The following is a 12,395-nucleotide window of genomic DNA, read 5'->3' on the forward strand; positions in this document are numbered from 1 at the left end:
TTACGCGGACGCCGTTTGGTTGCTCTTGATCTTTCACACCGACTTTTGCGCGTAAACGGGCCTTGCGTGCCGCTCCAGCATTCCATCCCTCGATTTTATCGTCGGGCCGCTCTAGACTAAAGCTTTGTCTCCAAAGCTAAGTCCAGGACTTACCTAGGTACTTTCCGCAACACTGTACTCCACATAGGGGTCCAATGTGATCCACTGAGCGTCTTCGTCTTGCCTTGTTGAGAACGCACCAAGGGCCCTTTAGGACTGTGCAGCTTTGTCGTCTGAGTAGATAATCGTGCCCTCTCCCTTCCTCTTCCTTTCTCCGTCTCTCTCACATTCTTCCTCCACCACCCACCATGAGTGCAACCACAACCCAGACGCTCACCTCGCCGGACATGGCACCGGTTGGAGATGCCTCTGTGCCCGGAATCAAGGCTCTTCGAGAAGCCATCCCAGAAAAATGCTTCGAACGCTCTCTTCTGAGATCCCTTTCGTACGTTGCACGAGACCTCGTGGCGGTCAGCGCCTTGTTCTACTCTGCCGTCTGCTTGACACGTCTTGAGTCGTCTTGGGCCATTCCGCTCTGGGTCCTCTACAGTTTTGTCCAAGGTCTGTTCTTCACAGGGCTTTGGATTTTGGCCCACGAATGTGGCCACGACTCCTTCTCAAGCCATCTCCAAGTCAATGCGGCAGTTGGTTGGGTCCTTCACAGCATTCTTCTTGTCCCATTCTTCTCGTGGAAGTTCAGCCATTCCCGTCATCACCGTTACGCAAACCACATGGACAAGGACACCGTCTTCGTGCCCAACCGCAAGCCAACCTCCGAGTCAAAGGCCGAACCGAGCTTCTTGACACGCCTCGTGGACCACGACGCGGCGGATACACCCATCGTCAGTCTCTTCACTCTGGCGATTCACCAGCTCTTCGGATGGCCAGCCTACATCCTGATCAACGCAGGAGCTGGCGCACAAAGCCTTACCAGAGGCCGTCGATCCACCGTGCCGACCTACAAGCAAAGCCATCTCGATCCCACTTCGCCCGTCTTCACTCGTCAAGAGCAGCCATACGTCCTTCTATCCAACGCAGGCATCGTGGCCGTCTTTGCAGTCCTCTATCAAGTCGCCCAGACCCTAGGCTACCGAAACACTTTCTTCTTGTACGGTCTTCCTTACCTCTGGATGAACCATTGGATCGGTAAGCATCTTTTTGGCCCAACCGTGTAAACAGCATTCACTAACCATGCAAGTCGCTATCACTTATCTCCACCACACGCACCCAGAAGCGCCTCATTACGAAGATGGGGCCTGGACTTACCAGAAGGGCGCCATGTCCACTGTGGATCGCGAATTCGGCTTTATTGGACGCCACATCTTTCACGGCATCATTGAATACCATGTCGTGCATCACATCTTCCCGTAAGTAGATTCGCTTTAACTAGTGTTGGATCTGAAACTGACAGCCCAGGCGCATTCCCTTCTATCACTGCGAAGAGGCTACGTTTGCCATTGCGCCGTTGCTTGGGGACAAGTACATTGCGCAAAAGAAGACATCTTTCCTCGCGGACCTATGGGAAGCCTTCACTACTGCCAAGTACGTGGAAGCTCGCCCCTCGAGCGAGCCAGGAGTAGTGCATTGGGCCAAGGCCTGAAAACTTCACACCGCTGTCCCGCATTTCTGAGGAAATTTGCGCCGCTAGCCGCATTCGGCCAGGTCTGGCGGACACACTCCACGGGGGGTAGATATCCCGAATCGAAGAGCGGTACACTTAGATACTTCACACAAATCAAAGGGTCTGCAGTAAGGGTCGCTTCTAACATGGGCTTGATGGCTGGGATGAAATCGATGATGGCCCCGGAGTTCGTCTCAATCCTGCCGATCGCCACGGCACGAAATAGGGGTTGGTCCCTCTTTGCCACCATGCCACAATCGGTAAGCGACGGTAAAATGCCCTTGGATTTGTGCGGTCACAAAAGTTGCTATCAAGTTTATAATGGCACGGTCATTTCAATAGCTGACATGAGTATCTGGATCATGACATCATAAGCTCAGAAGCCAGCTTCACATAGCTTTCATAATCTTACTATTCGTGCTCTATCGCTCTGTACACCTCTTTATCGTTTCTGTTATCTAGAGCAGCTAAGTTCCTGCACAACGCGTCACTGCCTTAAACAGGTTCCAAAGCTGAGCAATGCAACTTTCCCCCATGGCACCTGGGCACTATTGACCATTCCTCAAGCCGCGAACTTATCGAGCTGTATCGACGAAAGCTCGTTCTGTGGCTTCGACCAAACAGCTAACAGCTTCACCAGCGACATAGGGTTTCCGACGATAGTCTGCCAGTGCAAAGAAGGACTCGCACAACATTCTGTCCGACCGATAGCTTTGCGAGTCTTGGCTCCTGCGAAGGATATACTTGGCATTCAAAGGTTCTGGGCTGATTTGGAGTTGAATAACACGCGCAATGAAGACATATTTACTTCTGAACTACTAACCTGCCCTGGGGCTTAGTCTCTCCACTTATGAGCGCACCACACTTCGCAAACACCAAAGGCATTCTTTGTATCGCCCAATCGCTCTGCGTCTAGGCATATCCCAACTTTGGAAACATCGCCCTCGCCTTTTTCGTCCATACTGCGCCACACCCCCACCAACCCCACTCCATGGACATCAAGGGTTTAGTACCTGACACTAGCTGTTATAGTGGCTGAGCAAGCCTAATTCTATTTCCAGATCTAAGATGATTCACATCATTTGTCGTGGGATGATGCTTGTGCGGCTTTGATGCCGGGGTCCGGGTTTCGAGGGCCCTGTGATGGTCAGGCATGCGAGGTTTAAGACATCCGCGCTCCGAGCCTGATTAGTGATCTGGCTCAGGGAGGCGGATGGATATTCGAGGGTGGACTGTAGTGGATGAGAGAATGGGATATGTTTGTGCGCATGCTGGGTAGACATGGGGCTGATAGTGTTGTGATAGATAAACGAGATGGTTAACGGGAGCAAGTTTTATGTGATGTGAAATGAACGAATTGTAGGATCATCAAGCTGTCAATCAACCAACAACGCCCACTATTTCGACAACTGGCAAATTACCTCTCAGCCGATTTCAATACACATTAGTAACGACAGATGCTACAGTCACGCAATTAAATCGGAAAAGGCATGGTATCAGAAATCGTGTTTCATTTCTAAGGCTTCTAAAACGAGGGTGATTTTGGCTACCGGCAGGCATCCTTGTGACCCTGTCGATACTCAGGCCCCTTAGTGTTCGTTCGAAAATTTCGAAAAGTCCCAACACAGAACGCCAATAGATGCGAAGAAAAGCTTTGGTTATGTACAGCGGAAAGTTCGGTCCCAGACCACATTCCCAGTCGAAAAAGGTGGAAGAAACGAATGTATGAATTCAGTTATGTTTCAACATGTGTCGTGAGCGATGCGTATCATGAGGCATTGTGCGTTTAGTTGACAACGCGGCGGCTGGACCAACGAGGACGAGCGATGCGTCCGTTGTAACCACGCTTTGTGATGCTGCCGTTGACACAGGTTGTGCCGGCTGCGACGGCTTGCCAGACGACCTCGCCGTTGTTGCAGAGACCAAATTGATCGGCGCCGTTGCAGACCACAGAGCCGTTCTCGGTGCAAGTGCCCGCGCCACCAGCTGAAGGAGTTGAAGGCATAGAAGGAGCGGCAGGAGAGCCGGTTCCAGCAGGAACGGTGGGTGCGACCGGAGAGGGAGCAGTGGGTGAGGCGGTAACAGTAACGAGTGTGGTGGACGTCGATGGCACTGTAGGTACGGCTGGGGGAGCGATAGATGCAGCGCTAGATGCTCCAGGAGCGAAGACACCCCCGCCATTGGGCGGGAGAGCAGATGACTCGCCACCAGCAACAGATGTGGGAACGGCAGATGGCTGACCCGCGGCGGGGGTGGTAGGAGCAGGATGGTACTGACCATCGTTTGCAGAAGTGGGAGCTGCAGATGGCTCTCCACCAGCAGGAGATGAGGGAGCAGCTGAGGACTGGCCACCAGCAGGGGAAGATGGCTCAGAAGGATCAGAGGGTGTAGTACCAGTAGATCCGCAGTCGCCACTGGGGTCAACAACATTGCCGGCATCTGCACCACTTTGGAGGTTTGAACCAGGGTTGGGGAACTTCAAGTCCTTGCTGACTTCCTGCTTGCAAGTGGTTGATGCGATGTTGGCGACGAGCATATCTGGAAGGGCGTCGAACTTGGACTTGTCGCTGGCACCACCAGTAACCTCGATGGGTGCGCAGTTCATATACATCTCTGGGCCGCCACTCAACTTGGCGAACCATGTCCAAGCAAAGGTAGCTTTGCCGTTGGGGATGCTGTCAGGAAGCTCGAAGTCGAAAGCCTCGGGTCCGTCGATACCAGGGCAGCCACCCTCGATAGACTTGATGACCTTGAAGACGGAATCCTTTGTAGGTTCGGTGTCTGTAGTGACGCTGAGCTGGCACGAGCCACCCCCGTGAACAGCACTTCCAGAGAAAGTGAGTGATTGCTTTTGACCGACAGCCATCGAGTTCATAGTTGAGACAGTGAAGCCAAGATTAGACTTGCACGGGTATTGCGATGCGGTGATGGGTGCGTTGTCGATTTTATCTACACTGTATGGTACAGGAGATTTCATGATCATGTGAGCGTTGGAAGTAGCGAAAATGGCAGCCGCAGCCATGAAGATAGATCGGAGAGACATGTTGATAATGGTAGTAGTGATATCGTACAACGACAGTAGAATGTTAAAATCGAAGAGAATGTGGATGAGCTAGCCCTGCTAGTCGTACAAAAGATACTGCAATGGAAAGAATGTAGAAGTTGCCGAGAGAGCGTGTGTTGCGATGAGAGCATTATGCTGTGAGGCAGCTGTAGTCTCTTATACTTGTGTCACCACCATTGCGTATCGCCACCAAAGCCTCCGCATTGCGAATCATCGAATGATCCCCTAATCAAACGGGTAGTCTAGAGGGCGAGAGTGTCAACGTAAGACAAGGTACATGGGAGTCGTTGGCGATCCACAGCGGCGAGCGTCTACGGGATGAAACGGGCGGTCCGGGTGTACTGAGGCTCTCAGCCAAGGGAATACTAGAACGGCACGCAGCCGACGCAGGTACATCATGCGTCACTGCCTAAGTGGGAAGGCGACGAAGACGTGGACTCGAGGATCACCATGTGTCGGTGAAGGGCCTAAGGAGAGAGGTTTCGTTTCGATGTTGCATCTGAACGTCCATTGGTTGAGGCGTCGTCGCTTAGCAGGTCGGCAAAAGGTCCGGACCCCTGTGTGTTTTATGCTGCGTCGCACCTCCGAGCCAATGATCCCTGCATTGCCAGGCCCATTGGTGAGCCGCTTACGGCCTCTCGACGCCTTCAGCTATTGGCGTCCACAATCCGCTCCACCGCGTGTGGGAACGAAGCTTGGTTTCTTACCTGGCGCCGCGTATGCCCTGTCACACCTTCATCCGTTTACTGTGTAAGACTGGCTATCGGAAAGCGCCAGCTTGTCGGTCATGATCTTCGCCAGCTACGACTGTGGGTATCCAAGATATCGCTTCTGATTGCCGGTTGGGAGCAACAACGCAATCTTCGTCCTCTAGAAATGCAATTGTCAAGCCAGCATGCTACAGGGTCTGCGAAGTCTTGATCTTTTCGGAGTCCTCCTGCATCTTGCCTGTCGTGGAGAAGGGCTGAGTATGCTGCGCCACGACGGCATGTGGAGCGGGTGTGGCATATGTCTCCTTGAGCCATGCGGCATTGAGCTTTAGCCGAGCTCAGTGATAGAGCCGCCCTCGTTCTAACTTGCGAATCGGCACGCCCGCAGCCAGAGCAATGTGACCAACTCTGTCACTGCCGCGCACGTCGCCAACGTATACCTCAAGATCTTTCAGGAGTCTCGCTCTTTCCATCGCATCTAGCGTGGTCCCTCCATCGGGTACCTTGACCCAAGGATTCTCATAGGTCATGCTGGTAACGAAACCAAAGAGTTCCGGTCCTAAAGTCCTGCGCTTCAAGACTAAAGCCACACCACCTGTGATGAGGGTGATCGTGGATGCGGCAAGCAGGAGTGCAAGCCAAGCAAAGTTGCAAACAAAGATCTGTTCTGTAGCGGTGATAATGGCTGATGTTGTCGCTGCAATGAATGGCGATTTAATGTCCTGTGTCTGTTGTTCAAAAGTAGTGTACCAGTCGCTGAAGGTATGCTCGGTGGCCGTCAAGTTCTTCGGTAGGTAAGCATTAATGTCGTCGAACGTATCTGTGTCCGGCCCATAAAGTGATAGGTTTTGAGGTAAGCTACCAAAATAGCCAGTCGGCTGAATACTCAGTTGGTAAAAGGTGTTCATTACCAGACTGAGTCGTTTCGAGAACAAATCGGGGGACACCCGTGAAAGGTCCGTAAACATGACATCGCTAGGTGAGTGGCCGACTTGCTGCACGAATGGAAAGGCCGAAGTGTTGGCCAAGAAGTGCTCGGTTGGGCTCGAACCAGTCGTGAACTTTACTGCGCGAGGAAACTGTTTCGCAAACGCGAACATGATCGTACCATGCTCGAGCCCAGTGAGCGATGTGGAACGAGTATCTTCAAGCGATTTCCGGAGCTTGGTTGTGGCACAAGTGCTCGCTTTACATTGTACGAATGCTTCAACGTGAGTCTGAGACAAAGAGCATGTCGCAATGTTTAGTCCAATCTCGTTGCCACTATTGGTTGTTGCGTATTGTGAGACAAACAGAAGCTCTCGGTTCATGGTAAGCTCTTTTTCGGGCATGAGGGAGGTATTGTAGTTGCCGAAGAACCCGTTTAGACGACCCATGAAGAGGTCCTGGTCGTCTCCGACTTTGATCCCCCATGGAAAACTCCGGGTTGTATCCATGAAGAAAGAGTTGCGATCTCCCATGGGGTTGCCGAAGGGATTATCCTCCTCTTTTTCGAACCATACTTGGCCAGGCGCCATATCGTCCAGCTTAGTATAATTGGTGGTATAGTAATTATCTGAGCCGTTCACGCCAGGGTAAGGCGCTTGTGTAAAGGGCTGACAGTCTAACGCCAAGTACGTGTACTGGAGATTGAAGCTTGAGCTGTCACGGGATGGAAGACCAACAATGGGAAGACCAACAATGGGAAGACCAACCAGAGAAGAATAGTCTTCCGGCGATGAGGCGTCCTTAGGCACCGTATACCAGCCATTGGAATCGGGCGACGACGAGTTGACTGACTGCAAACTGGGTATCTTGACGTTACCCCAGGGATCTTGAGTTCCTAGCTTCGTGGATAGTGGTGCCAATAGTGCTGCGGTATAGAGAGCTCCGGCATCAGCAAACTTCCCATTGTCGATATAGGTTGTTGACAGCCCCCACATAGTTGCTGCTGGTCCGGTAGTCATGTATCGAAGTTTCCCAGATTTATGAGAAGCTCTCAGACTTCTTGTCATCAGTCGAAGTGATGCCTGGCCACCCAGTGGCGAAAGAGCCCACAGGAAGAGAAGGTTCACGCCAACGACTGTAAGTCGTTGCATCAGCAGTTGACTCTCCAAGGTGCCCCAAACAGACTGACTTGCCATGAGCAGTTCAAGTGTCTAAAGACGAATTAGTCACTTGATCCACGACTGCAGCAGCTTCTTGAGGAACCAGCTTCGAGAAGATGTACATACGCTGATTCTGGACCCTCTTTCCACCAGGAACCGCGCAATCATCTTCATGCTTCTTCCCGTTATGGCAGCAAACACGATAGGAAACATTGTTGGGCCCTGCACCTGTCAGTGAACTGTATGATACCGACACATCTTTTTGTTTTACAAGATCCATAGCCGTTTCCACCTCAGACCCGAATGCAGAGCCTTGAGTTGGTTTCCCATTCAGGGTGATCACGGCAACACTAAGAACTACACAAGTTAGATCAGCAATATAGGATGAAACTTGGTAGCTTACGGATGAAGTACAGCGGCAGCAATGCGAGTAAGATGTCTCCCAATGCATAGAGCCATTTCAACCAGGTATGGGCCTTCAATGGCCGAGCTTCCTCAGGCCAACTCCCAACCTTTTCAATTGTAGTCTCCCAAGTCTCAGGTTTCGACGTACGTTTCGGCTTCGATTTCGCCGCGGTCACAGGCGTCGCATTTGCACCCGCGTCCACTCCGGCATCAACCCTCACTCCTACAGTCGGCAGGCCACGCAAATCATGCCGACGAAGAGGGCTCCAGCGTGAAAACCCGCTAACATCCATGGCTCCCTCTGGTCACACAAAATAAGAAGCCGCGTCACCGTGACAAAGTTCTGAAAAGGAGGGGGGTGGACACAACGCTGAGCGGGAAGAAAGCTAAAGGTAGGATGAGGCTGATAGTTCGCACACAGCGAACGACACTTCTTTTGCTGCCGTATACCCATCCTATACGGCGTAGTACCAGAGCGAATCCTTAGCATAGGGTTAAATGAACTTTCCACTCGACATTTTAGGAGCGCGCTTCCTGAAGTCTCAGGTTGAACTTGGGGCGTTCCTGACGAATCGGTTTGCGTGGGGTGAAACGCGAAGCGCTTGGGCGGGTCTTGCTCAGCCATTCTTCGGGACATGTGGAGAAATCGCGAATCTATCACATTGCATGTTGGCATTCGTGCGACACTGCTTGCGGGAATGATGAGAGGCTCGGGCCGGGATGAGGCGAGTTTAGAATTGGTGGTTTGGTGGAGGAAGCTGGAGGGTAGTGCCGTTGTGAAGTTGGTGCAGCGCGAGAGTGTAGGGCTGAAGCGGCAGGCGCGACTACATCGCGTCCGGAGGCTCGCATCTCTGCTCGTCCCTCACTATGACATGCTATCATCATGCTATGAGGCACAGTATTAGACTGCAAACACATTTGATGTATACTATGATGGGAAATCTATCTTGTAATGAGGCTGCACTACGAAGATGCGAGCTAGCTGCTGGGGTTATCACGGAAATCAAACTCAATACCAAGCCTTTTGGCGCCCGCTACGATGCAGAATGATGCCGCCTTCATGATGGACAAATATTACGCCAAACTGATAAATCCCACCTCCACTATGATCCTCGAAACCGGACTAGGTATCGAAGCTCAACCTCGGCTTGCAAGCATGCGATCCACGAATTGAACGTAGAAGTTGCGCCATTCCTTTTCTTTCTTCTGTCCCTCGAACGAGCCGGCGAGGGTGCGCATGTATTGGTCCGCGCCGTCGTCGCCCACTCCCATGCCACCAAGATCGCTCTTGAGTCGCTCCACGTACGGTTCGCCAACCTTCTTAATGATCTCGTGCTGCAGGTTGGCGGCCTCAAAAAGGACTTGCTTTGCCTGCGCGTCTTTCGAGTTGAAGCCCGGCGATGCCGGAATTGACCATGCCAACGGAGAAAACTTATCTACCACGTAGTTGTCGAAACCCGGCAATGGTGCTTGAGCAGTGTCGGGAGATGTGGGTGTTGCGTTCGCGCCAGGCCCGACTTTGTCGGGTCCGCCCCACACCGTGATCATGCGGATAAGAACAAAGATTGCAAGGCGCGCGGTAGGGTAGTCGTGTGTGTCGCGAGCGAACGTTTCGATCGAAGAAATTATGGGCTCGAATGTCGCTTGATTTACTGCGGAACGTTAGCAGTGTCAAGTCTATATTTGATGTCGTCGACTTACCATTGCTGACGAACACAGACCCGAGACCTTGGTTGAGAACAACGACGATGAAGTTCAGATACTCTCGACGGAGCTCAGCTAGTTGAATCTCGTCATCTGTACCCGAAGGAACTACAGCTAGTGCAGTAAATATGCGTTGCAAGACTGGACTCATGACGGTATCCAGAATGCCAGCGATCTCTGACTTGAAGGTGAAGACGACCTGACCAAGCACTTTGAGGAAGGTACTGATCTCGTCCATGGAAGAACTCAAAGAAAGGAGTCCTTCGATCCAGGATGGCAGCTGTTGTAGCAGACGCGAGCCTAATACGGCAATCATGCGCGAGAAAGCGAATCTTGCAGCGTGTCGAATGGAGCCAGATGAGTTCAGTGATTCAACGGCGACGAGGATAGCTTCAGATGCTTTGACGAACTCATCCGCCACCTCACTCTGGGGCGCGACGCTGTTGTTGTTTGACGGTACCCAGTCTGAGTAGCCTCGAGCTAGCGTACCTATGGCCATGATGATATGGTGGATTTGGAGTACAGCCCGCTCATCACCATTCCTCGCCTGGGGAAGAGTCTGTTGCATGTCTGAGAACAGAGGGCTCATGATGGTCTGCGCGTAGAGTCTCTTGTTCTCCGCGGAGACGGTGTTGGACGAAGCTATGCAGCCCACGGCTTCGAAAAGGTACAGCTGCGAGTCGAACAGCGCATCCGCCGACTGATCCTCTTCATCGGACGACATCTCATCTTCTGAAGTATCTGGTAGCTCAGCTTTGATGGCAAGCAAGTCTCCAACCGCTTGAATGATGTCGTAGGAGACGTTGCCCAGTTGGGCCCGTAGATGCTTGACTAAGCGTTGAAAAAGATACCAGGATCGCGAGCGGACCTTGACATGGTTGCTATGGGTAAGGTTGACAAAATTCTCGAGTACCTTGGGGATAAGGCCAGGATTCTGCTCGAAGAACTGATAGTAGCGTACGCATATCTCCATATACTGCAGTTGAACAGCAGGGTGCGGGTAGCTTGCTAGACCAGATTCGACCATGCTGTTCATCATATTCACGAGTTGCTGAGCTGCAGCCGATGAGGGCTCGCGTTTCGCATACAGTCCCTGGTTTCTGACTGCAAGTTCTCCAAATAGATACATCTCATACAGAGCCAATTCGAGGTCGCGCCAGTTCAGGGATTGATCGCCTTGAGATAGGCGTCCAAAGGTTCCGTTGACTAAGCGACTGAGTGTCTCGATGTAGTAAGGCTCATCGATGGCGGTTACTGTTTGTTGCAGGACGTGGAGGCGTCTGCGGAGATCGAGGAACTCTGCTTCGTCTGTCTGTTCGCCTTCCTCACCCCATGAGGCTGTCTCGTCGTACTTCATTTTTGCAATGATCGCATCTAGAACGGGTGGTAATACTGCGGCGTATTGTGGAGGTATCGATCCAGACTTCTTTTGCAATTTGCGGAGGAACGTAAGAAGATCTGTAAGAGATGGGATGACAGTCGAGCAGACCTCGTCGTATTGGTCAGCGAAGAAACGTAAAAGGTAAGGCGTGAAGATGCGAATGAGATCGTCTGCGCGTTGCCGAACATGCTCCTCGACAGCCTCGTTCTCTAGTATCTTTACGATATCGAATACGATGTTGTTCACGAGCTTAGCGACAGTCTCGGCGAGGTCGTTGTCGTAGTTCGAGCTGTTGAAATCGGCCAGAGCTGGGCTGCTGATCAGCTGGCCGACGACTTCGGAAAGATTTAGGAAAGTGATTAATTCAATCTTATCCGATGGGCTCATCTTCTTCCCGACGATCTCTGAGAATGTATCGATTGCCGCATCGCGCACCTTTCCAGCAGCGCTCTCGGGATCAGCGATTCCTTGTTGGCCCGCCATTTCCAGGAAAGTTGTGATCATGGCTTGGTTGACAATCAAGTTGATGTCGGTCCAACTAACCCAGCGCCCGATAGTCTCCAGGCACATCTTCACAAGATTCAGGTCTGTCTCCCTCCACTTCGCGAGTATTTCTTGCCAAGATAACGAGATCTTCTGCGCGTCCCGTTGCCGGATGAGGTCTTTCAGCTCTGTGTTGCGCTTCTTCTCGTCCTCTGGGCGGGCGACCAACTGGTCAGCGATTTCGTCGTGCACTTGACCGAGCATGCGAAGGTATAGCAACGTCGTGGCTGTATTGACGTTTCCGATGGTAGACTGGTCGCCAGCCAAGGCACGGAAATCGTCGAAGAAGGACTGCCATGAGGAAGGGTATAGAGCTACGAAGAGATAAGTGACAGTCTGCATCAGCTTGTTCTGGATATGGCTTGTGTCTGCAGCTCCACTGCCCGGGACGTAGGATCGGTGGATATGGCCCATGAGGGTGTCCTTGATGTACGCAAGACTCTGCTCATCGAGGCGATGTTCTTGGATCGCGTTGTTCACAAGGTCGAGCGACGTATGGCGGACAAAGTCGGTGGGACGAGGGTCGCGCGCGAAGAGTGTGAGGGCAGCTTGCCATGCGGAGCCTTCGGCACGGAGCTGGTTCAGGTATTCGATAGCCTGACCGCGCAGCTCCTGGCTCGACGTCGGATTTGCGGCGATCTGGATGGCATTTTCGACCTTTGACATGGAGTGTGAGTATATGCTTCATGGATCGGGCAAACAATGGTACGTACCTGGCCCTCCATTTCCTCGTGTTGTCAAAGCTGAGCAAGCAGGGTTGAGTCACAGGTTGAGTCGGTGTGGTCTGCCCTATAGATTGTACATCGGACGTGGTGGGGTAGGAACTATGAGCGGATTGGTA

At 52.2% G+C, this 12,395-nt stretch overlaps 4 protein-coding genes across 4 annotated transcripts; 1 reads left to right on the plus strand and 3 right to left on the minus strand.

Annotated features, from left to right (window-relative positions):
* Positions 1–347: 347 nt before the first annotated feature.
* On the plus strand, positions 348–1,639 carry J4E83_000337 (uncharacterized protein; the record flags this gene model as incomplete). Its single annotated transcript, XM_049327300.1, has 3 exons — positions 348–1,185; positions 1,238–1,406; positions 1,456–1,639. The coding sequence occupies 3 exons, from the start codon at positions 348–350 to the stop codon at positions 1,637–1,639; spliced, it is 1,191 nt and encodes a 396-aa protein (XP_049193445.1).
* Positions 1,640–3,446: 1,807 nt separating this feature from the next.
* J4E83_000338 (uncharacterized protein) lies at positions 3,447–4,703 on the minus strand (the record flags this gene model as incomplete). Its single annotated transcript, XM_049327301.1, has 1 exon — positions 3,447–4,703. The coding sequence occupies one exon, from the start codon at positions 4,701–4,703 to the stop codon at positions 3,447–3,449; it is 1,257 nt and encodes a 418-aa protein (XP_049193446.1).
* Positions 4,704–5,622: 919 nt separating this feature from the next.
* Positions 5,623–7,356, minus strand: J4E83_000339 (uncharacterized protein; the record flags this gene model as incomplete). Its single annotated transcript, XM_049327302.1, has 2 exons — positions 5,623–5,760; positions 5,860–7,356. 2 exons carry the CDS (start codon positions 7,354–7,356, stop codon positions 5,623–5,625), a joined length of 1,635 nt encoding a protein of 544 aa, XP_049193447.1.
* Positions 7,357–9,063: 1,707 nt separating this feature from the next.
* On the minus strand, positions 9,064–12,279 carry LOS1 (pre-tRNA nuclear export protein; the record flags this gene model as incomplete). The annotated part of the gene is made up of 3 exons (XM_049327303.1): positions 9,064–9,578; positions 9,628–12,211; positions 12,268–12,279. The coding sequence occupies 3 exons, from the start codon at positions 12,277–12,279 to the stop codon at positions 9,064–9,066; spliced, it is 3,111 nt and encodes a 1,036-aa protein (XP_049193448.1).
* Between the last annotated feature and the right edge of the window lie 116 nt (positions 12,280–12,395).

The sequence above is a fragment of the Alternaria metachromatica genome (genome assembly GCF_023757995.1).
Source record: "Alternaria metachromatica strain BMP 0045 chromosome Unknown scaffold_1, whole genome shotgun sequence".
NCBI lineage: Eukaryota > Fungi > Ascomycota > Dothideomycetes > Pleosporales > Pleosporaceae > Alternaria > Alternaria metachromatica.